Genomic DNA, 26,498 nt, shown 5'->3' with positions numbered 1-26,498 from the left:
AAAAAAATTTAGATTTTAAATTTAACTATTTTAAAGCAACCCCAGTTAGTCTTATGAGCCTATTTACAGAAAAAACGAGTTCATACTGGTAATGTATGCGAGAAGTATGATTTAAAATATCAATCTGTGCAAAAGTCTTAAAAACGAAATTTAATGATTTTATATTATTTGCAATGGCCTAACTAACATTCAAGATAAAACATTTTCAAAATATTCAGTAGAACAAAGTTACATCATTTTTTTTATTGCGGACCCTTATATAACCCTATCTATGTTTGTATTACAGTCGATATCAATCAACAAGACTGCAAACCGGGTTTCCGGCATTTAAAACAAATATTAAAAGAAAATCTGACGTTGCTACATTATGTAAATCTTGTGAGTTTTATATGTTTACAATAGTTCAAAGCTATTTAGAAGACCTATATTATTAGAAAACAAAAAAAAAAATTTAAAATGAGAGTGGTTATTAGAGCGGAACTGATTATTCATGTGACCAATTAACGCTGATTAGATAAGTATAATTTCTATCATATCCGGAATGTAATCAAAGTTGATTATTCACGTGACTAATTAGTTTCGCTTGAGTGAGGACTATATTAAAAATTTGTTCGTATAATGTTACATTTAGACTTTTTAAATTTTTTTAAACTAGGTCAAAAAATTTACACATATTAATGGTTTTAACTCATTTGTTTTTGTAAATGCGCATATGAGGCTATTGGGGTTGCTCTAAAGTATTTAAAATTAAAATAAAAAATCATATTTAATAAGTTTAGGGCATGTACATACATGCCAGCATATAGGTTATTGACGACCTATTCCGTCGACACAAAAAAAACCCTGTAACTTTTGTTCTATTGCATATTTTTCTAAATGTTTTACGAAGTAATTTAGTTGGATCAAGGCGCATCTAATAAAATATTTAAATTTGAGTTTAAAAATTTTTTAAAATATTAATAAATTTGTTATAACGTCATTAATTATTAATATTTTTTGTTATTTTTTTGAAATACGTTGTTTAGACTAATTGGGTTGTAATGGTATTACTGAAATTTAATTTAAATTTTTAAATTTTTGCAATTTTTGTTCTTGGCACTAAAAGAAGGTCAAGTGGGGGCGCTATAGGCAATATGAAATATACCTCTAATTTTTGATTTATAAAATATTTTATCTTGAATGTTAGTTACGTCAAGGCACACCTAATAAAATGTTTAAATTTAAATTTTAAAAGTAAGTAAAATATTAATTTTGAAACAATGATTAAAATTCAAAGGCAAAAAATTAATCTTTAATTTTAAACAATCAAAAAAATTAAGTGTAATGAACAAATAAAACTTGATTTGGAACATGTTTTATTTTTTGAATAAATCAATTCGAATTTAATAAACTATTATCGATATTAGATTTCAGATACTGAATAAGCATTTAAATATAACAAAAAATCTTTTTTTATAACATTAATATAATTAACCACATTTTGAATGCTTAATATCGATCTTTAAGTTTTGGTAAATCAACAAGCATAAAAATACATCAAACAGACAATAGTTAATTTGTGAATTTAATTTTATAGTATTAATATCATAATATAAAATAAACCAAAATTGAAATTTAATATCTTTTAATTTTAATAAACAAACATCCACTAAATAGTAAATTTCAATTTTTTTAAAATATTTCCTATGCTAATACATTAAACCAAACAGCATTTCACAAATTTATATATTCAAGATTTGAAAACAAAAGTTATTGCAACTTAAATTTCAAGCTATCCCAAAAATACATCAATAAAATACACTAAAATACATATTAATAAAAAAAATACTGATATGTTTTAAAATCAAAGATTGCAAACCATAATAATACTTACAATAACAATATAAAAATAATAATAAATTTTTATTCAAAATTTTTAAATTAAAATTAAAAACACCTTTTAATTGGGTCAATCAGCAATTGCAACACATATTTTTATTTATACATGAGAAGCGAACCTAATTGTACAAAAAGTACAGTGCGACTACAACTTAAGTATAAATTAAATGGAAACTAAATAACTGGATCACGTTTTCTTGTTTAGTTAAATTGATTAGTGAGGTAATTCACATAATTTCATTTTTTCACTTGGACTGAATTGTTTGGATATTTCATCAGCTAGTATGGCATACTTTATAGCTTTAAATTCTTTACCCAATGCTTTGTAGCATAAGTGTAGACCTAGATAAATGCTGTGTTGTGCTAAAGTTTGTTTTACTGTTAGTTTGTTTAGTAAAGTTTGTGCCTTGTTGTAATAAAATATGCCCCTTTCATTATTTTTTAATTTTTCATAACATTCTCCTATACCCCGATAAAAATTTATCATGTTAAGCGGATAATTCAAAAGAATGCATTCATCAATATTTAAATGTTGTAAATATATAGAAAGTGCAACTTTTATTTTTTTAAATTTAGCTTTTGAGTAGGCGTATATTTCAAGAATTCTTAGTTGTATTCCAAAATCTTGGTCTGGTATTGGAAACTTTTTAAGAAATGGTTGGGATATTGTTTCCATTTGCTTATAAGCCTTAAAGTAAAAAAGACATTCCATTTTTATACCTAAAAATGTAAGAAAAAATTTATGCTTAGGTTGAATATGAAGCATTGTTTGTTTGACCAACTTTAGTGCAGCTTGATAGTTTTTCATCCGACGATAAGCATTACAAACAATATATTTTATTTCATATCCCACTAAGTCATTCTTTAACCAGTTCAAAGATTTTCTTTTCTCCCATTCCAATGTAATTCTTTCATTTTGATGTAATTCGTGTAAACTACACCAATAAACACTACTTGAAATACAGTGATCTGGAATGTAGATATAACTTAAAAACTCATCTTCTCCTTGAGCTTTTATTAAACACAACAAAATTTCAAAATATCTAACAAGACTTGCTTCTTCAACAGCTTGAACTAGTTCTTGTGCAGGATCATAATCGTTTAATCCACGAAAAGTTTTTCCCTTGTCAATGTAATCAGCTTGACCTTGTTTTTTTGTATAGAGTTTTAGTCTGACTTCACAAGCAATAGAAAGAGCATACTTAAGATGGTGAGATGTACTTGAATCAATTATTTTGTGCACATTTAAATTATCAATTGCTTTAAATCCAGTGGCAAACTCATTATGGAAATTACAAATAATTGTCAAAAAAAGTGAAATATTTCTATATAAAGTTTGTTTGATGTTAAACTTTTGATCCAATATGCTGATTTTATTTGGAGTAAAATCTATTTTAGTTAACTTTTGAAATAGATCTGATTTGTTTTTGGAAAAATATTTTGTTTTAAGTTTTTGTTTAACCAGATCACAGTATTGTTTATAAATAATATTATCTCCATAAACAAAAGATGTACATTTCAACACATCAGATAAGTGATAACCATTCTTTAAATCTACATCATAGTCAAGATACTTAATCATTTCTTTGACAGGTTGAATAAGTTCTGTTGACCATGGCTTTTTTGTGGTACCTTCTTGTCTTCCCAGTGGAAACTTGCAAGCATGTGGCATCATTCCATCAAAAGAAATTCCACGCTTTGTAAAACTATCAAAAAACCAGTCACCACTATTTTCATTTGTAAAATCATTTAAGGAGGGAATTGCAACACTTGGAATTATAGTTTCCCCCAACATTATAATAATAAAATGAAAAATTACAGAAAACCATCTAAAGTAATTTAAAGTATTGTTATTCACACTTTTGTTGTCATCAAGCAAAATAATGTGTTCAAAATCAGAGTAAGGAGTTATTTCTTTTCGTGCAAGAGACCCCATTCCAGCTATCGCAAATTTATGTGGAGGCTTTCCCATGATTTCAACACACTTTTCAGCTATAAATTGCATAATATAAGTGTATTGGCTGAATATATAATCCTGTATGTTACAAACTGTTTGTATTTTTTGCCATTCAAGTTCTTTTAATTTTGCTTCTGATACTTCATATGGAATATGTTTGAGACACAATAATTTATCTTCAGTGTTCTCCCTTAGCTTTTTTACTTTTTCGGCAACTTTTTCTGAAATATTAGATAAATTTGTAAAAGATTGATCTACATTTGCTATTTTAAGCAAATGTGTGCAAAGTCTATCCAGATCTTTTTTAATCCTCTGCACATTTGAAGGATTTCTCACTATAGCTGATTTTAAAAGAGCACAACTTCTTATTAAGCACAATTTATTGGGACTTTTCTCCTTATAAAGCAGCCCAATTTTATGAAGAATTTCTGCTGATTGTTTTGGTTTATTTTCTTCCCATTTTCCATCCTTTGTTTCTACACACAGTTGTTTTAGCTCGGCAGCAAGTTTATTTTCTTTTTCTATAAATTTCATCTTGCCATTGAACTATTATTTTTAACTAAACGCTTAAAAATCCAAAATTATTTTTTCACTTTTACAATAACAAACTTTAAATAATAGATGTTAAACTACTTTAAATGGAACAGGTAGGCCTATTGTGAAATACCTGGCCACACAACTTGGTTTGTTTGTTTGGTAAACATTTAATTACATATTAATTTTTTTTTCTTTGTTTTTATAGACTCATAAAACATTAAAATACAAAACCCAAGCTTATTATTTTACAATTATAGCCTGAAATCTAATAAAAAAGTTTTATTTTAAATAAAAAATTTTTCTAAAATTTTTACCTAATTTAATCCTGTCTATATTTTAAATTTAGAGGATCTTAAATTACCAGAACAACTGTTTTATTACTTCTACCTTATCTGAAGAAGAGTTTAGAAAGCATTAATTTCTTTAAAAATAATATTAGCACTTTTACAGATTCTAAAACAATCAACATGTTGTAAAACAGACCGCAATGTCAACAATAAACCTGGCACAACATTTGGTCAAGGTACTAGAAACAAACATTCTACATGATTACATTTCTGATAAAGGCAGTTTTTGTTTGGTCAGGTAGAAAACCAATCATTGGTGATAATCAAATAAAAACATGTGTTCATAATAAAAAAATTATGTTTAAAATTATTATCCAAAGTATTAAAATTGTACAAATAGTTTTTTAACCACCTCAGTTTCACTTTTTTCTCTTCTCAAGAACTCATTCATCTTCCCAAGCATCCCAATGACAACACTTTTTGTCCAACTCTTTAAGTCATGCCCATTCACCATACCAGAGCATTAACTAAGAAACAAAATTAATAACCAGATTTATTCGATGAATAAAATTGTTTGATCATTTTTAATTTATATTGCCCTAAATTAAAAAAGTGTGTAAACATAAACAATTGGGACTACTATATGAAATAAAAAGTCAAATATATAGTTTTAAATAATAAGACATAATAAGAGTTTTAAAATCACGATAAACAAAAGATTCAATTTTAAAATATTCCAATTTCAGTTAAAAAACAAGTATATTGTTAAGTAAACAAACAAAAATTCATTTTAACATGTGATTCTATTCTTTGTTATTCTTATTAAGAAGTTATCATATGCCTTTCTACAAAACAGTTGAATTTTGAAAAAATAAATTTTGAGTTATTTTTTATTGATATAATTATACAGTTAATTTTTCTGTGTGGTTATTTTAAGAAATCCAAACCAGCAGTAATCAGCCAGTTAAAATAAACAAATAACTAAAAATAGGAACAATTAACTTTAACTTCAGACAAAGTCTAAATATAATGCCAAATCAATTTTGAAAATTTTAGTATGGTAGGCTAATCATAACTTAAAGAAATATTAATACTTTTTGAAATTTCTTTTACAAGTTTACATATATATTTACTATTTAAAATTTCACCTTTTAAATAAATTCAAGTACTTTAACATAAATCCAGTGTTGATTCTTATTTAGCAGTTAAGACTGCCAACAGATTAAATTTTTTTTAACATAATGTTGTTGACTGTTGTCCATGTTTAAAAAATGTAAACAATGTCACGTGATTGGATTATTTCAGAGTTTCCAAATCAAACAGGTTTGATAATTTTTCAAATTTTATCACTTTTATCAATAAAATAAAAATTTCTTAATAAAATCATCCAAATTGTTTTGTCTTTAAGCCCGCAAACTATATTAAAGATAACACCACCTAAAATTAATTTTTAACATTTTTTTAAAACTACTTTTTTCGTTATTTGGTATAATTTCCTACCATTTTTTTATCCTGGGCAGACATTCTTTAACCTACCTTTAAACATATAGAAAAAAAGCAAAAACTTGTTTGTTTATCCAACAAATATCTATAAAGTGTATTATTATAATGGTTTAAAATAGCTTGTTTTTTTCCTTATTAAGAAAGCAAAAAAAAACAATTTTGATATTAAATTTTTAAATTGCTTTGTATATATAAATCACCCAGTTTTAGCAGATTTTAAAATGTATTGAACGTTTAACTTTTTTCAACTTGCCGAGAATAAATTAACAATCATTTTCACCATAACTCCAAACCAAAATCGTAAAAAAAGCAAATTTATGTACAACAAAATCGCCATATTACTTTATCATCATATACAAATTGTGCTGTAGAAACAAAAAGTTGTTTCTTAAATCATTACCCAGCGATTCGATGCAGAAAATGAAAAAAAAACGTATAAAACAATCACAGATGGTTCGTTAAAAATGAGGTATGGAGAAGAGTATACTGATCATGTCAAACAATAATTATAAGAAAACAGTAAAATTAAAGCGAATTGTATGAGAAAAAATGCGATAGTTGAAAAAAAATGTTGTAGTTTTACACAGGCGCTTTAAATAGTAAAAGACAAATGGGTAAAACGAAAAAAATTTAAATGAGGTCTTCGCGGCCGGGTTTTTTTACTTAATATCAAGCAGAAAAAAGAAAATCAAAAAAGAGAAAAGCACCATCATAATCTAGGCGGGAATTTTATGTGATTGGAACTTTGTAAAATAAAACCGATAAATTTAAAATGTTGTTCAAAAAAAAAATTTTTTCGCTAATTATTTTTTTGCGCAAAAAAGCAAAGAGGTATAATATTACCATGCACAATGCGTATTCAATTGTACACAGTGCGCTACTAAAAATTCGTTTTAAATGTTGACGTATGATTACCAATATAAAAACCGAGGTAAAGTCAAAACAACGCAATTCTAATATGAAGATTTCGAAATTTTTGAACGCAATGCAACAGCTACGAGGTCAAAGAGTAATAATGTATTATTATTACGAGGTCGCTTATTTACGGCACAGTAGGACACGGGTTCGAATCCAGCGGGTGAGGTTTGGAACACGGTAATGTACTACACTAAGTGTTTCTGACGGCGTTTTGAGCATATAGCATTATTACAGGAAAACAACAACACAACTATACATGAAAATTGAGGGTTTTGTTTTTAAGATTCACAGAAAACAGTATGGAGTAAAAAGGGAGTTAAAAATGCGTCTAATACATTTAGGAGCCGCGACTTTCGAAAATTAATTTTCTACGGAACAGCGTGGAACACAAGGGGCGCTTTTTCATGTGAACTATAGAAATCATATATAAATAATATTCGCCTACTCCACAATGGTAAAACAGGCACGAAGCTAATTCTAAGCGACAAAAAAAAACAAAATAAGCGCTAATTACAAAAAAACAACTAAAAAACTTTTATCACGTGACTTAACCAAACATTTAAAAATCCAATACCCCCAAAAAATATTAGGGGCTGCCCCGTAAAAAAATTGGAGTAAAAGAGTGATAAAATGGCATAAAACGCGAAAATAAAATAATATCTCGAACAAAGAACAAAAAAAGAGCAAAAAAATAAACTTGAGGTATTTTGTTAACTTCGTAAGAATATTGCAATCGCTAAGTAGAGTAAAGCGCTAGGTCAAATACAACAACAACAATAAGAAATAATGGTGAAAAACAACTGTAGTATATTATTACCGATATTGCAGGAAAAAAATAGCTCACTCGCATTTCGCCCGCTAGGTGGACACAGAAAGTTTCAATTGATCTGTGACGTCATGACCCTGGTTCAAGCTACTAATTACGCGAAAGCGACACTTATTTTGATAAAGCGTTGTGCGGTAAAGCTGCAATAAAAAGGAGGATCTGATGACGTAACGATATGGGGGCCTAAGTTATTGTGACGTCACAGACTTATCACAGCGGTGATACGTCGTAGATGCCACTGTCTTTCGACGAGTGATTGCGCTGCTCGTCGCGGCACAACTTCGGGTGAGCAGCGTGTGACGTCACGACTTCGATGACGTCATTCGAGTCGTCTGATGACGTCACGGGCGGGCAGTAAGCTGACGAGGCGATGGTTTCTAGACTTCTTCTACTGCTGGCGGAGAGATGGTAGCGACTACTTTTTTCGGACGGATCTTCTTGTGGTTTACGCGAGCCTCGGATCATGGTAGCTAATGGGCCATCCTATTAAAAAAAGTTTGAGTTACTAGATTTTAGTAATCCTACTTGAAGTATTATGTAAGAAAAGCTGGAAGATTGTGTATTTTACTTACTCATAAAACTCAAGTAATTTTAAGCAATTTGTTAGTAAAATATTTACTTCGTAAAAGAAAAAAAAAAGTGTCCTTACCACTAGAAAAGGCATGCTCATTCTTCCAGGAGCGTCCACCTCCTGTTTCCGCTCCTTCTCCAACCTTTGATCCCTCCCTAAGGATAACTGCGCCTGAAGGCGACTGTTCTCTTTCTCTTGTTTCCGCAACCTCCGCTCATAATCATCCAAAAACTAAAAATATAAAATTTTAATTTTTTTCTGGAAAACTTATACAAAAAAATTTTAGTATTAACTAAAACTACCATTAATATGTAAAATATTAAAATAATAATTGTTAAGTTAATTTACCTCTTTATTTTCACTTTCTCGTTTACTACTCGGCGCTTCCAACTTTCTTCTTAACTCAACCAAAATCTCGTTCGCTTCCTTTATTCGAGCATTGTGTTCCGATCTAGAAACAAAGAAAAATTAATTTAAAATCAAGCTACAAATCAAAATAGAAGGTTTGTATGTAAGTTGTATGGCATAAGTTTACTTGATTTAAAATATTGACAACAGATTACATACCTTAATCTTTGCATTTCTGCTTTTCGTTCACGTTTTAAAAACTGTAATTCCTAAAAAAAAAAAATTTACCTAAATTTCTTATTTTTTAGGATTTTATAATTTTTGATTATTCCCACAAAAAAACTTACAGCTTCGAGATCTCGTTTAACTCGTTCTTGTACTTCTAATTTTTCCTCGTGTCTAGCTTTCGCTTTTAAAAGTTCGATTAAAATTTCATGTTTGACCGAACTGTTATTTTCGCATGCATTTTCCAGTAAGCCTCGTATCTAAAAATAAAAAAAAATATTAAAAGTTTAATTTGTGAATAAACTATTTTTTTTATAAATTTGTTGCTAACATTTTAATAAAAGAAAAAAAACAATTTTTTGTTCTCACCGTATGTAGTTCTTGGGTTCCAGCAGCACTGATGACGTAGGACCCGTCACCAATCGACCACTTAAAGTGCTCGTGGGTCGAGGTAAGTGGCACGACTTGTGGCCCGGTTTTTAAATCTTCGTTCGCCGTTCTTTTGTCGTCAACTTTCCGCGTAACTCGATTAGCTTTTGAGGGCGAATTTAACGTATCGCTCTCGCGCGACACCTTGCGGAGATCGGTGGCCGCGGAAGAAAGTTCTAGCATCGCAGTAGCGGCTTCGACAGTTTGACGCATAGCCAACAACGGTGGCATTGCGTTTTTATTTGACGTGGATGCTTGTTTGTGATTAGCAGGGCGAGACTCGTACGTTGTGACGTCAATAATTTCGTTTTCGTGTTCATCCGAGCGTGGCCTATGCTGCGCATTGTTTTGGCGCGCAGGTCTGGCTTGGTAATGGTGGTTGCTGCCGTTTTGACTTGTTGAAGGTTCTTCTTGAGTTTCCGATTGTTTATTTTCGATAAGACGAGAGTTTTCCGAGCCGCGAGGTGGAGCCAAAGTTCGAATTTCGTCGCTTGAACGACGGTGCTCACCTGATGATATCAAAATTTATTTTTATAAAACAAAAACTATTATTTGTAGTTTTAAACTACAATAAAAATCGAAATTATATTAAAATGATATTTAATCTTCTAACCTTCTTTTCTGGAGGACAAAAAAGTAGATTTATGACTAGGAGAAGTCCTCCGGGGTGATGATGAAGATATTCTCCTCTTTGCTTCCTCCACGACGTAACTCGCGGTCCTTTTCTGTTGCTCTGCGGGAGCTAGAGTGATATTTGGAGCTCCTTTTGCCCCAGGTCTTCTTAATGATGACGTGGATGGAGGAGTCCTGAAAAAAAAAGTTTTTTTTTAAATATGTAACTTGTAAAAACAAAGGTTTTTATATATTCTGGAGTATAGAAAAACTAGGGAGTATAAGTAAGCAAAAGGAAGATCTGTTAAGTAGTAAACACGCGAAAACGACCACATTGCGCTTGTCCAAAGTAAGAGAGGCCTGTCTGTTTCTTAATGCAAACGCGGATAAGGCGGGCCTCGAACCCGGCTAAAAATGAGACCGTGTGCTTTGATGTATGGTAGAGAACCCGTTTGAAAAAAAGAGAAGAAGATTAAGATAAAAAAGAGAAAAGTTAGAAAAAAAACGAAAGAGAGTGTCAATTGACAAAAACCAAGAACGATCAACTGTTTCACAACGGAAGATCAATACTAGCCTTTAATTTAAATCGATTAACGTCAGATTATACCAAAAAATACGATAAAATACATAAAAACAGCTTTCATAAAACCCTCCGACTTCATAGGCCTAACTATATAGCACAAAATGCAGCAAAATTTAACTATTTTTACTTAAAAACGCTTAAAGTTATATTGGATAACGTTTGCCAAGTGCTGCTTCGTACAGTATGACCCGCAGGTCAAACGTGGCTATTTTGTTTCTTACAGCGCCTCAGTGTATTATACATGCCGCTAAGGTCTTAGTAATGTCAAGAAGCACTTATACGAAAGTTAAAACGTAGAGTTAGAAAAATGTGGGTGGTCATATATAACAAAATAATAAAATTTTGTCCACAAGTTTAGTTTAAAAAAAAATAAAAACTATTTTCAAAGAAAAATAATAAAAGATTGACCATAGCTATTAATTTAAAAATATTTTTACCAAAAATCCATTTTTTTAAGATTTAGTAACCCATAAAATTATATGGAAATATGTATATTTATTTAAAAATAAAATATTATTAACTTTTTATAGCTTACCAGTCAGAAGGTTCCGAATTAGGTAGAACTGCTGGCGGGCCATATTGCAAATAACCTGGCATTAACCTTCTGCAAAATAAAAAAATAAATGAACACTCAAACAAAAATATTGACAAAACATTTACAAGTAAAATAGATAAAAAAAATAAAATAGATAAAAAAAAATCTCCTAAATTTTCTCGAATTAAAAAAAATCTTATTTTCCAACCTGTCATGCATTAGTGGACCAAAAGCTTTTAAGATTGCTTCCTCCTGAGCAGCATGAAGGTCCGGAAGTTGAGCAAGGGGGGGAAGTCCAGATGCCCAAGGTTTAAATGCAGATCCCCTTATTCCATATGGAACTACAAAAAAAATAAATGTATGTCTAATTTATAAAACATCAAAATAAAATAAACTGCCATTTGTAGTGCGTTGGAAAATTATCATTAGTAAAAACAGATTTTTCTAATATGAAGCACTTTACACTTACATCCAAAGCATAAAGGAGGAGGCGGAGGTCTTTGAGGAGACAGGAACACAGAATCTTCAACTTTTTCATCTTTAAATCTTTTTCCTTGCTGACCAGCATAATCAAATTCCTGAAAAATTCAAAATCAAAAATTTAATTTTATAAAAAATAATATATTTTTTTTTGATTTTTTCCAAGGTGTGTGTGAATGTAAAATATGTGAGTTTGTTTACTTAAATCGGAATGGACATCAGGGCTTAAAAATCGGTAGTCTAAACAAGATAGCCTAATGACTGAATCTTATGTAAACTACTGACCACAAATCTAACCAAACCCCTTTTTACGTCGGCATTTTCAAAGAAGCGGGGAGATATGATAATCAGTCGCGGAGCGCGGTATCTAACCTTTGATGGCAAAAACTATTTAGGAATAAGAAAAAAATGGCAAGTTTATGTGTTATCTGCCCTTTGCTTTTCAGTCCTAGGCTTGAAGAGCAAATTAAAATGGTTTTAAGATTTGCTGTAGGCTTGCTGTGCTGTTGTTTGTCCAATAAAGCTGGACAGCGATTGTTCGAGGGCTTAGCAACGGCTAAACGCATATCGAATGACCAACTGATAGAGCCTCGCCAAATACGTCTGGTACTTCGCTTGACAGTTTTCAAAATTTTGATCGATCACTTAGACCAAATTTGCTACAAACCCTCGCGCTAGCCAAAGACAAAGTCGATTTAAGCTCATTTTTCTTACACAGTCCCCGGCAAAGTAACGAGACAGATGCCAATAAAGGCTGGGCCGGCTATACGTCAGGCTGTCGAATGACTATTAGATTCGAGTACCTGGTTTAACGAGCAAGGTTTTGGCTTAACTGCTTTGAAAGGGTCTTGTCCGGCCTGTTATTGCACAGGCAGAGGCAAGGATTAACCCTGGATAAGGTCTAGCTGAGCGGGACAATAGAAAAACAAGCAGACTGGCTTTTACAGGCGGCTATCGGTTGATCTCCGGCGACGCGAAACATAAAGAAACACGCGAAAGACCGAATCGTAAAATTGTCGAAAAGGCAGCTTTATTAGCCGTACCAACTCACCACCCTTTGTCTGCAAAGCAGTAAAACTACAGCAAGTTTTAATGCAAAGAGTCGTTCGTCGCGGCAATAGGAAAACACAGGACAGCGTTGTCCAAAGGTACGACGTCCAACCAGAGAAAGACAAGCACGTACGACCGCGGGCAGACACACGCACGCGCAAAGAGGCGAAGTTGGCGTATGTTAGCGCTAAATTGCCTGGCAAGTCTGGCCAATTGACGGGCAGTCGAAAGCCATAGGTAGCCCAAAGTGCGCTTTCAAGAAGGCCTGCGGACCATAGAAGCGACGCTATATGCGCTCTAGTGGCCAAGTCAAGGACGCTTCAGCGCGGTTATCCTGTTTTAATAACTGGCGAAACGCAGGCGTAGTGTTATTAACCAACCAAAACACGTTGCAATTATGCTATGTGCACACCAAGCCTTAATCCCATAGCTTTTAAGGGGGGTTTAAGCTTTCAAGCTCGTGTGTATGCTACGTAGACTTAATGTACTTGGCTCTTTATTGAAAAACAATATATTATATATGTTACAGACATATTTAAAAGCAGTTATGTTTTTTACTGAGCCTAGATGGTCATTAAAATACAAAAATTGCAGTTTTAATATCTTTAGCCTAATAAACAGGGCTTGCTTTTTACTGGACACTGGTCAACAATATCATTCTGTTTTTATAAATACAATCTGGAATTTTCGAAGGATGTCGTCGTGTCATTACTACATTTTCACAATTAAAACACATTGCCAAAACTACGTTCAATTTTGCACACGGAACGTAACAACGGAAGAGCGATATTTATAACCTTTTTAACCAAATGTATTCATATTTTTTTTATCAATTACGTTTTGGCATATAATAAGTTTTAAATGTAAAATTACTTAAAGTAAATACCAATTTTAACACGACTTAATATGTAGAAACACGCGATGGCATTTTAAATACAAATAATGCTCTGCAGAAACGTACAAAAAAATAATTACTGCCTAGTCACTATGACGTCATTGGAACGAACTTTTTACGAACCCTTGCCGCGCAGCAAGCTAATTACTTTCCAAATTTCGTAATAAATTTCCAATCAAAAGTCAATAAAATGTGATGCCTACATTAGGATAAGGGCTTAAAATAGATTTTGACGGAAAGTAGCAGTTGTGAAATATTCATTTCGGTATGACGTCATATAGTAAAAACGAAAAACTAATTTGAATTTAAGAATAAAAACTTTATTTACAGTGTTTCCAATTTGTTAATTAAAACTGCAAAAATAAATGAATTCAACTCAGTTTAATGATTTTAACCCATGTTAAGGGGGTCAAATCAGGTTAATACTAACCCACTTAATGTCCCAAAGGCACCCCAAAAAGGCCTCTAATGTCCCCAAAAAATCTCCATTACTTCCCATTTCTGTCAAACCCCAAGTTTGATCGATGGGATTTGGGGTCTGATTACTTTTTAACCCACGAATTGAAATGTTGCCAAAATTATTGAAAGGTCGTCAAATTTAGGAGACAAGTCGTCATGAATTTAGGATATGCTTTACCAATGCCCTTTTAAAATATAGCACTGTTAAAATTGCATGTTTTTTTTAAACTAGAAAACCCAATGAACCCCAGCGTGTTAAATCCCCGTGTATAACATTACAAGCTTAAAAGAAAACAAAATTTTATTTTAAATAGGATTTGGCTTTGAACTAGTAGGTAAGGAGTTAAGAAAATATCCAGTTTTTTAGACAGTTTGACATCGTAATTAACCTGAATTCGTGCTTAACTACTTGGCCTCTAACCCAGTTGTTAGGCAACATCACATAAAAGAGGCATAGGCTTGATAATTCAAGTGCTGAAAATCGTCATTAGAAACGGCCACGCTAAAAGGAATTCGGGTAAATGACCGCTGCACCGAAATCGGATTTGCACAAGCGAAATACGAGACCATAACACACACAACAGCGCCAGTAATGCGCCTTGGAAGCCTAAAATAGCGTTAACTGGACCCTGGTAATCAGCGTTTGCAAACGAAGACTGGACACTTGACTGACCAGCCTTATCATCACTGGCGATTAGCATCGGTCAGTTTGTAAGATAACATTTGCAGTTGCATGCGAAAGCTTGGTCAATAACTCGCCAGCGATTTCAAGTGTAGTTTTAAAGTAAATCCAAAGCAAAACAAACTTTAACGACTGTCGACAGAGGGGCATAACTGCATGGAATATTTCAGCTAAGATTAAAAAAAGGGCTCTGAATGTAAAGTAAGAACCCATATAAGGCCATATTAGGTTGAAATCGGTCCAACGGTATCTTTTTGATTGCAAAAACTCCTAAAAAATGCCAGCCCTAATGCGCGTTTATGCGTTTTTTCCTTTTTCGGTAACCTGATCGCCAATTCGAATCACAATCTTAATGGAAACTTGAAATGATGGACGACTTCTGTCAGTGCCGTTTAAAAACAAACAAAACTCGCACTTGGACAAAAGTCGTTAGTTCTCCAGGGCTGGTAACTTTAGAATGTCCAGGTGCTTAGACCGCCAAATTAATAAATTTAAACGCAACTGTCATAACACTTCCTTTATAGTAAATAAAATAAGCAGTAAATTTCCGTAGTAACAAAAACAAAAATTTACAACCGTAATTTATTTTAAGCAATAAAAATGGCAATTGTAATTTTAAACCACATTCATTTCGAATTTAGCCTGTTGTTTAATACAATTATAACGTTTAAGCCATAAACAAAGGCCTTTAATCAGCTAACCCAGCGGGCGATGGCAGTAGGCTTGTGCTTATACAATATAGTATGCAAACTCTGCCTGACTAAACGCCACGTTGTACGTCAACTCGGGGAAAGTAAAAAGCTATCCATAAAATTTTCCCAAACGTCATGTGGGCCTAACGCACGCACAGGAAGCCTGTATTAGGTCAAACGCGGTTAACCTAACGAGAAAGGTTTACAAAGTTGTAAAGTCCAGCTGCAAAGACGCATCCTTTTAACGTCAAAAAGGAAGCAGTATTCGGTTAGCTTGGCATTTTCCCCGTTACTTTGGTATGTCTTGCCATTTTTAGCAGCCTTGGCGTTTTTAGTAGTTGGAACATATTTTATTCAATTTGCATAATTTCGGCAATTCCTTAAAATAACTTAACAGTATTCGGTCAAGTATTTTATTATTTTTTGCCTTTTTTGTTTGTATTACACCAATTAAAATATTGTGATAACGTTTTTTTGTCAGAATTCCGCCCGATTATAAGAAAACAGGTTAAATGTAATTATAAACACAGACAGATTAATCCTTAAGGTTGTAGGGTCAGCCGTCTATCAATCAAAAATAAAAATAATGAAAAAATCAACCTGACTTATCCGTATCACGAAGGATACTAATAAAACGAACGGATATGCACGTCACAGAAATTCACTTGAATGACTATTTTGGTGACAGACTTGGCAAGCTTGGGTCTCGAAATATGACGTCACGTCCGGTCAGTTGTCTCTCACGTGGTCGACCGAGTGCGACCACAACACTAAGGAAGTAGGCTAAGGGTAAGAGCCAAGATAGCGTGAGAGACCATCATTAAAAACCTGTAATCACGTGACAGTGTCGAGTCACGTGATTTTTGTTGGCCGGTTCGACGAGTTACCAGGAAATTTAGCCTAAGCTGTTTTATCCAAAGCGACTTTTATTTTTATACAATTTAAACCGCGGCTCATGTCGCGCTGCTTTTTAAGTAAGTCTGAATATTGTATTCGATTTTATCGATTTAACCCTTTCAACACGAACAAATTACAATTAGCATTACAACAAGGTTCCAAGTCTCGCCTTGTCGTCGCTAAAGCCTATCACAAGAGCACTGAGTGATTGAATTTAGTGACCACGACAGCGTTTAGATCGTAATCTAGCAAACCGCAGCATTGGAGTTTTATATACTAAGAAATTGGCAGTCATTAAACGAAATTCAAGGGACGGTAGACCATTTATAAAAGGTCACATACACAGTCTCTTGAAACCAACAACAAAAACAACATTTAAAAAAACATTTGGTAGGAAGAGTTTACTTTTAACATTATGGCTCAAAAATTTGCATTTAAAAATACGCATACCAGCCAAAAAACCTTTTAGAAATGTTTCAAAATACGACCTTTGATAAATAGGACTGAATAAACAACTATTAAGGAATCCAACACAAATTAAGCCAACCCTAATAAAATGTCACCGTTCATTGAAGTTCAGTGACGTCACAAAAATTGTTTTCTCATTCGTTACTTCCGAGTTTCATAATAAAATATCGTGTTTACTTCACGGAGTCTGACTATATTCGGGACGCTCAGCCGAATCGCAAAAACATCCACTTCCCGAGTTATTTTAAAAAGTCACGATGATTTCGGTCAATTCAGTTTAAAAACAACACGGCAGTAGGAAAGACACAACAACCCTTAGGAAAAAACATTCCAATTTTAACCGCAAGCTATTTTTCAACTCCCCCTATGCCACGCCCCTCGTCAAACCAGCCAATCAAAATCAAGGCCGACCGACTCTTGGCTCTATCTCACATTTGTGACGTCACAAATACGAGCAAATAAACGTCGGGCGAGTCCGTCTCCAGTTTTAAAGCGAAAAACAGGCTCGCAATAAAAATATCCACTTTAATAAGATTAAATTTGACTTGGGCAAATAAAAACATGAAGTTTTATTGTTTTGCATTCTAACACATCGAGTAATTTAATTTAGACCGGATAGCCAGGAAGCTAGGAGCTGTCAATCAACGTCAAATTTCAAAGGGCGATTTTAACCAAACATCTGGAAAACTAATTCTTGTCAAAGGCAGATAAATGTCTGGCATAAAAGTTAAAGCATTTAGTCTGCTACAGTGAGCTAGTCAGATTTTCGCAAAAAAAAACGATTTTTCCACGAAAAATCGGTGGACGATTTGAAGAATAATTAAATGACAACACTAGACGCATTCATAAATCCATCTAACACGTGACAATTAAAATCAAGTCGCGACTGCCGTTTTGTTAAACGTGTTCAGACTAAACTTCGCAGTTTTAACCATAATCAAGTCTGCGCGTCGATTTTCAACACGTTTTGATCCAGCAATTCAAAAGCTAATTGCTGTGACTCGGTACGATAATTAGAGAAGCGGTCAAGATGGGCTGTAATTTGTCTAGCTTATTATGAAAGTCGTGTTTTTTCCTGCGAAAATTGACCCCTTGACCTCTAAAAGTGCTTTAGGTTATAAGAAATGTTTGGTTTTCGCATAAAAGTGGATTTGTATTCTATTACATGGTCTCATTAAAATTTCATTGAAAAATATCAAATTTGATGGAAAATTTTTCCATTAGGATTATTAGAGGTAAAAATATGATCAAAATAGTACTCGGTAATTCGTAATTCAATAAACAAATACGCATCAAAAATAGCCCGAATTCCAAATATAGAGCTTGACATAGACAAATAACCTTGTTATTATTCTCAGCGGAGAAAACGACATTATAATACGAATTTAATAGGCATGCCGTCGATTAAATACAGATATGTTCGTTGCTGGAAAGAGAAAAGAGAAATTTGAGACAGGGAAGGGGCGCGCTAATGGACCAAGGCTTTGGCGGTTGTCTCGTCGCATCTATGAATTATTGATACGACTGCTTACTGCACGATGCCGCGTGAAGATAAGACGTTGTTCTACAAGGCACTTTATCATGCGCTGAAATGCCATTATGGGCTTTGTATACAAGCAAGTCCATGTTCATTGGCCGTCGTTAGATACAATCATATATCGATTATCCACCGATAACAGGCAATCCAAGAATTCGATTAAGGTGCGTTTCATAGCGGCTTACCTGCGTAGCTTATTGCCAGCGCTGGCTTTCTGCATTTAGCAGAAGAGTCCCGCGTTGAGATAAGCGCGATTAGTCCACGTTGTACCGGTAGTTCAACTTTGTATACACAACTTCAAGCCGAAATCGGGTATTAGCGCGAACGGTGTGGTTATAGGATTTACATTAGAGCTTACGGTTCCCCATTGTCTGGATATCCGACGACTACCTTAGGTCCAGCTGAACAAACAAGCTGGTAGTTTTTGCAAGGCAGAGTAAACGGTATAACGACTTCTTGTTTTATCGCAATTCAAACAAGCCAACTGTTTAACGTCGACCGCGGCATTTGAAGGGTAAAACGAACATAAATTGTATACTCACAGGCTAAGCTACCTATTAAATACAAAATAGTGTTTGGTCATGTACTCCAAATTAATGTCAGTTAAAATGCTAATTGTGGTTTGAATACATGTAAAACAATCGCGCACATGAGACTGCTACACTCGAAAACGGACTTTGGAAGAAGAAATTTGCGTCAAAACATCGGTTTGGATCGTTAATAGTATACAGATGATTCACTGCTAAAATTCCTTGTAAGGTTTTTCAAGGTTATACCACCCACTAAGCTTTAACTCCTATTCATTGTGCATTAAAAATAGGGTTTAATCCGCGTGTCAACGCCTCTAGTTATACTGGTTTGTATAGGATTATAGTTTATGTAGACAATATTGATGCCAAGGCTACTACAGGGGTTATAACTTTTTTTGTCGGTTGTCGGGTTGTCAGGTTGTCAGGTCTAAGTTGTCGGGTTGTCAGGTCTAGGTTGTCGGGTTGTCGGGTCTAGGTTGTCAGGTCTAAGTTGTCGGGTTGTCAGGTCTAGGTTGTCGGGTTGTCGGGTCTAGGTTGTCAGGTCTAAGTTGTCGGGTTGTCAGGTCTAGGTTGTCGGCTTGTCAGGTCTAGGTTGTCACGTCTAGGTTGTCGGGATGTCAGTCTAGGTTGTGAGGTCTAGGTTTTTTTTGTATGTAACTTCATCCTCGCCGTGGGAAAGTCGAATGCGCGTCTTAAACATAGAGTAACATCAGTTACCCCAACCCAGTCTCGAGTTGCCTATGCTAGTTTGGGATATTATAGATTATAATTGCCCAGTAATTCACTGCTGCATAAGTGCCGGCTCAGCAGGAGTTCACAATTTTAAGCAGGAGTTCACACCGCCTTACTCAAGGGCTACAGCATAAGATCACTGGGAATTAAACCCTGCACCTTGTGTATGGTAGAAGAGTGTCCTGACCACTACACCACGCTGCCGGTTGTCACATCTAGGTTGTCGGGTTGTCAGGTCTAGGTTGTCGGGTTGTTAGGTCTAAGTTGTCCTTGTCGGGTTGTCAGGTCTCGGTTGTCGGGATGTATATTGAGTTAAAAATAAATACATATTTTTATAATTCATATTTTTTGGGTGGAATTTTATTTTTCTTTGTTTTTATTTTATATAATCCTTTAAGGGTAGATATATGGTTAATGTGTATAAATATATATTTAAAAAAAATTAAAGAGCCATTTATGAGTTTATTTGACGACAATATACAACAATCAATACAAATATAAGTGGTCAGTCAATTTACCCCATTGGCAACTTAACACCAGACAACTCAACGAACACCTCAACCCGTAGACATTTCAACCCAAGGATAACTGACCATGTAGACACATAACTTGTGTGTTAATGGGTTATCTGAATGGGTGAGGGTTGGGGTTAGGGTTTAATTCATGCAAAATTTTTGTTTAATTTTATATCCGTTTGATTTCATTCGATCTATTGAGTTGTCCATGGGTTAAGTTGTCGGCTTTTGGGTTGTCTGGTGTTGGGTTGTTGTAATGTTTAACATCTTTTTGTTTGATATTTGGTTATAAAGCAAACATTTTATATTCTATAATAGTAAACAATTTTGCCTACAAATAACCCAAAAATTATACAAGTTTTTTTGTTATGTGACCTTTTTTCAATAGCATTAATAATTGATAGATGCATTTTTGCATAAAATCTGATAGTAGAGTGTTAAACCACTCAACAACCTATTGACCAAAATCAAACAACCTAGATAGCTAACAACCTGACCAAATATTTATATAATTCATGCATGCACCATATAACATATTACCTAAACTTGACTACCTTGGTCTAACAACTCAGCAACCTAGACCTGACAACCTGGGTATGACAACCCGACAACTTAAAACCTGACAACCTAGACCTGACGACCCGACAACCTAGACCTGACGACCCCACAACCTAGACCTGACGACCCGACAACCTAGACCTGACAACCCGACAACTTAGACCTGACAACCTAGACCTGACAACCCGACAACCTAGACCCGACAACCCGACAACCTAGACCTGACAACCCGACAACCCGACAACTTAGACCTGACAACCTAGACCCGACAACCCGACAACCGACAACCGCCAAAAAATAGTTATAACCCCTCCTCCAAGGCTAGACGAATGTTATGCCTACAGTAAAGCAGTAGGTTATATGCCACGAGGGATTAAAACGTCAAAAACATAAGCAGCATAGCTGAAATATAAATTACAAACCCTTGGGCATCCTAGAAAAATGTGATCTTGGTATGCGAAAAGCCAAATACATTGAGAAATATTGATTGGAATTATCTTACTTTAAGTGTACCATACAATCAATATTAAATTTCAATAAACCTAGTTATATTTAGATTAATTTAATGCAAAGGCCAATTAACTTTTTTACACAAATACTCATTTTTTTATAAATGTTAAGGCTTGTTTAAATATAAAGCCTATGTCAACACATCATTATCATTTTTAACTTGCAAGTATAACTGGTTTGAAAAATAAATGTCCAAAACTTGAAACATTATTGGGTTCTGCCTATCACAAAATGCATGCTCCAGTGACTTTGGCGGAAAGACCAAGCCCAGGCTTTAAACCAAACTAAACTTAAAACGTGAAAATGTGTCGCTTGTTGACAACGCATCAGCGAACGCAAGTGTCATGAACAGTTAAAATGTAATGCGTCATCGTCGGACAATTTGGCCCTCTGTAAATAAGAAGACAAAAAGACCAGCGTTTTATTTCGAAATACGTTTTTAGACGCGCTGTCTAGCAAAAGGCTTAATATAAAAACGGTAGAAAGGTCATCCAATTTAATATTGATGTTTAAAGTGCAAATTTTTGGGAGTGAATTGATTTTAAGGGCGTTTTATTTGCATATTGGCGTAAATGAATTTAAATTGCTTTTCGATATTGCCAAATTCAGATCAAGTGTAAATGGATCACATTGAAAAAATCACGTATTCGGATAGGATAAAAAAATTGAATTTAAAATTAACTAAAAAGGGTAAAATATAGTATACTAACTAACAATCCGATCCAAACACGGGACTTTTACGTCACAATCGCAATATGAATGTCATCATTATTTGGCAAGGGCCTAGAATACAAAATCCAAAACAAATTTCAAATTACAAAAAAATTCCGCTCAAATGTTATCCAAAAGTGGCAGAAGCGTTCCAAGAATCCCTAATGATGGTAGAGATACATTTGACAACTTTTTTAGGAAATTAAGTTATGCGTTATGCCAGTACTGTTTAAATGACGCAGATAAATGGTAAATACATTAGTATGATATGGCAAATTAATCAGTTTATAAATACGAATTAATATTCCCCTATTTAAAATTAAAAATCGGAGTTAACTTTGCTTTTGTAATCTCAAAATAATAGAAAATCTACACTTTAAAAGCACATTCCATTCCTTTAGAAAAAACGTCACTCCTAAAACTTTAAAGTTAAAAATAGGTAATTAAAAATGGCATGACTAATTGATGGATATTTAACTACGAGGGTATTATCACGTTTACATCGAATAACCACAGTAAAGTTACCTAAATCGATATAACACCACATTTCCAAGCCAATACAACAGGGACGGCGATTTTGTAATGTTTAATTGATATGGCGCTTATAACCGCTAGCATATCAAATCCAAATTGAATAATACGAAAAATTTTCGAATCTAAAGTCACGTGACCGCATTAAACGCCAGCCAAAGCTAGGATCGGATTTGTAGTCGTATATATGCATCTGACACCGTTTATTGAGCGAGCAAAAAAGTCGCACAGTCTGTAATTGCCCCATTTAAGCGACTTAAAACGACGTTGCGGTCGCAGACTATGCTAATCTTACTTAATCTATCGCAGGCATTGCAATACCGTGACGTCATCACGTTGAAATCGCGACAAAGACGCAACCTTTTTTAAGTAAAATCTTAAAATAGCATTGTTGGCCTTGTCCTGAATTTGACATCAATTTTTTACCGCAAATCGGTGATCTAACCACAGCGTAATTTCTATTTTAAAAGGTCAAAAGCATCATGCCTTGGATTCGGAAAATAGGATTATATTTTTGCCCACAAGCTAAAGTCTGGCAAAACAACGGTAATGGAATGGGTAAAAGCGTCGACCTTTACAACCCAACATTTACCTTGTAATTTAAAACTAGAACGTATATAACTTTTTCATGTATATAACTTTTCAGGAAAAATAAAAATAATTTTTAATTTAAGTGCAATATTATGCTGTGCTATGGTTTGTGAATTAGTGTTACAGCCCCAAGCAACTTGAGTTAAACTACCAACAAGGTTGTAGTACAAATAAACTTATACATTACTACATTTGTATATATCAAAAATGCATTGTTTAAGACTATAAAACAGCTCAAAAATGCCTTGAAAATAAAATTACTGTTACAAAAAATTTAAAATCTTCCAGAAATAAACAAAAAAATTTTAAACTTACAAGTCTTCGTTTTAAGGAAGGTGGTGTAGCAGTAAACCTTGTCGACAAGTTTGATAAATCGAATTTAGCTTTTAGCTGGTTTAAAATTTTCTCGTATTCCTTTTGTTTAGTTTTTTCCAAGTTTTTGGGAAGCAAAATGTAGGCCCGCCAGTTTTCGGGATCAAAACCCCAATGACAAGTTCGTTTTTCCAAACCCCTAAAAAGTTTAAAAACAATTGGGTAATTGGGTAAAAGATTATTAAATTGAAAAATAATTTAAAGCAATATTTATGCTTTTTAAATAAAAGTATAAAATCAAATAAAAAATTTTATACAATTTTTGTCGGACATAAAATTTTCGAAAACAATTTTTACTTATGCGAGTGTGCAACGAAGCGTGCAGGGGAAAAAGAAATCTCGCAATCGAGGCAAGTTATGCATGGAGATTCGGGGGTCGTGTAAAGGTCAGGATGAAATATTCCGTCGCTTTGGCCGAAGCACTCATGATACACCTGAAGACCCTTGACATCGTTCTGTAAAAAAATAAAAGTAAATACCAATTTTAAAATCCAATTTCACTTTTTTAATAAACTTTTTTTGAAGTAAAAAAAATAAACTTTTTGTAGCTGATACATTGTTATATAAATCACGAATTATTAGAAAAAAAAATATTTTTTTTTGAAAAATTTTCCAACTTATTTTACTAGATTAAAAATTATATAATAATAAAACCCTTAACTTTAATCGATTAGTAAGGAATGATTACCCTATTATTAAAAACACTTTGGTAACATAATAGCTTACTGAACATTATTTAGCAGTCATCGCTGAATATCCTGTCATTAATAAAACGGCCCTTTTTATTCGACATGATAAAACAACAACACAGCAAAGGTTTATAGAAACAAAGGCACGGCAATTGATTACACACTGTTAATCAAATCTAGCACCATAGTAAACATTTACCTTGTTTAGATCATGCTTTGAGTTCAAGTGAAATTCAACACCTAGAGCCGCTACTAGCCGCTCGGCATCCGTTTTTGTAATAAGTCCACATTGTGTTGTGTTGAATGGCAGAATACCAAGCACTTTAAGAATTTCTAACTGGTCAGGAGAACACCGGCTACAGTAGATGTGCAACTCTGCACATGTTCGGTTAATATCTGAGATACTATATTCTTGCAAGACTGTTGTCAAAATCTAAAAAATTTTCAATTTAAATTTAATGAAGTTTTGGTGTATTTTAAGTCTAATGGTTGTATTGTAAAACGAAAAAGACAAGATCCTGCAAGTTTTACAACATTTGGGCTTTACTTTAAAAAAAATTGCATTTATATAGATTTTTTTGTAAAATAAATACAATACTTGTACAATTACACTATATATGTAGTTTTTGTATTAATAGTTATATAAAATCCAGCTTTTTAATTTCAAAAAGTTAATTATAGTCACGTAGAACGGTGTACTCATAACATTGCCTGTTTAAAAATTAGACATTTTTGAATACCCTTCATTCAGGAACTAAACTCTTTGTTTTAAAGCAATATAGGACAAAGTTCAATAAAATATTCGAAACCATACATTTCCTGACTGATTCATTAAAAAACAACATGAACACAGTAGGACTAGGTCACTGGCCAAATTCAATAAACAAAAAAATAAAAACTCACATTTTTGCCAAAAAATCAATATCAAAATAATACCTGTGGTAAGCAAAGTCTTTTTTCACCACCAACAATAAAACAAGATATTCTTTCGCCAGCTAACTGAGTCTCTGAGCGATTTGTTGACGTGTCATTTGGCATTAGTAGAGGTATTTGTATGAGTGGAGGGGGTGGAATAGGGGGGGATTGATTATTTTCCTAAAAAATATCAATTTTTTTTATTTTACAGCTATATACTGATTTATTATTATACGCTATTTACTATGCCTTTGTATTTTTATTTTTAATATGTTGTGCTTTATCTATTTTTTAAAGCTTTGCACAAAATGTTAAACAAAATTATTTTAAAAATAATTTCCATTTCTTTTATGAAGGTGATACACCATTAGGTTGAAAGTTTAGGAAGGAAGAAGGCTTGAATCACAATAACAGCTATATATGTTACAATAAAAAAATAAAAATAAAGTGTAGACCGAACCAAAATAAATGACGTCAAGTTTACAGATAATATTTAAATTGCATTTCCTTAACAAGTACCTTGAACCACAATTGCGCAGCAAGTGCAGAATAACCACTAGGTCCACTTAAACTGTCAGCACTACTCAGTTGATAGCAATTCAGGGTTGTTTTCAAGCTATCAGGGTACGACTGACGGCGCAACTTGTCCATGACAGCATTTATATCGTGTCCATACATCCAATGTTGTTAATTAAACTTGATTAGGCTTGAATTGTTATTGAAGGTGTGAAGGTTTTATTATTTTTTCAGACATAGTTTTAATGTTTTTTTTCACTAGCAGCAGTATTCTAACTGTCTGACAACAACAAAACATTATTTTATTTTTTATTTGTAATAAAAAAAGGTAAATATTTTTCTTTTTAATATTTAGGACAAACTTAAATAAAACTTTCAATTTTTGGATTTTTAAACAAGAATGAACAATTTAAAATCTTTTCTCAGTTTGACTTTACTGACTATTTAATAAATTTACTTGTTTCAATTGGTTAACCTGAAAAAAAAACAAGATCTAACAATTCCAAACAAAACGCTTAAATGTTTTTACTAATACAATGCTTTCTTTCTGCGCCTAACTTGTTTACGCCAACTAAAAGGTCTCGAAATACAACAGCGTACTTGAAAAAGGCAAAAATATCCATTGAGCCTGGCTACGCGACTACATTCAGCCAGTATCGCCAATGTGACAGACAAATAACGCGAAGTCTACTCTGCGCGTTGACTACTTCGCCAGTCGCCACTATTGTTGTAGTGTCGTTTCTCGTCTCATTGTGTGTGTACCGCGCGCACAGCGTGTATTTAATCCACACACACTCACACAGCGCGACGTCTAGACGAGGTGGTCAGACAACGTCGGGAAAGAGTCGCTCGCTCTGCCCTCTTATCCACACTCCCGTTCAAAGTGGTTCGAAATTCCTGAAATCTAAAAATATTTTTACTTAGAAAGAAAGCCGATTTAAGTCACAACAGCATTTTAG

The 26,498-nt window shown here is 33.4% G+C and overlaps 1 protein-coding gene across 1 annotated transcript; it reads right to left on the bottom strand.

Annotated features, from left to right (window-relative positions):
* Positions 1 to 6,372: 6,372 nt before the first annotated feature.
* On the bottom strand, positions 6,373 to 25,815 carry LOC145751296 (uncharacterized). The gene is made up of 15 exons (XM_082567410.1): positions 25,543 to 25,815; positions 25,045 to 25,203; positions 24,308 to 24,541; positions 23,717 to 23,874; positions 23,363 to 23,558; positions 11,679 to 11,787; positions 11,418 to 11,550; positions 11,210 to 11,278; positions 10,093 to 10,286; positions 9,420 to 9,988; positions 9,173 to 9,310; positions 9,045 to 9,094; positions 8,826 to 8,928; positions 8,556 to 8,708; positions 6,373 to 8,389 (listed from the first exon to the last, which is right to left on the bottom strand). Exons 1-15 carry the CDS (start codon positions 25,699 to 25,701, stop codon positions 8,117 to 8,119), a joined length of 2,697 nt encoding a protein of 898 aa, XP_082423536.1. The 5' UTR covers positions 25,702 to 25,815; the 3' UTR covers positions 6,373 to 8,116.
* Between the last annotated feature and the right edge of the window lie 683 nt (positions 25,816 to 26,498).

This window comes from Corella eumyota, chromosome 4 (genome assembly GCF_963082875.1).
Source record: "Corella eumyota chromosome 4, kaCorEumy4.1, whole genome shotgun sequence".
NCBI lineage: Eukaryota > Metazoa > Chordata > Ascidiacea > Phlebobranchia > Corellidae > Corella > Corella eumyota.
This window is presented reverse-complemented; position numbering and strand designations above follow the sequence as displayed.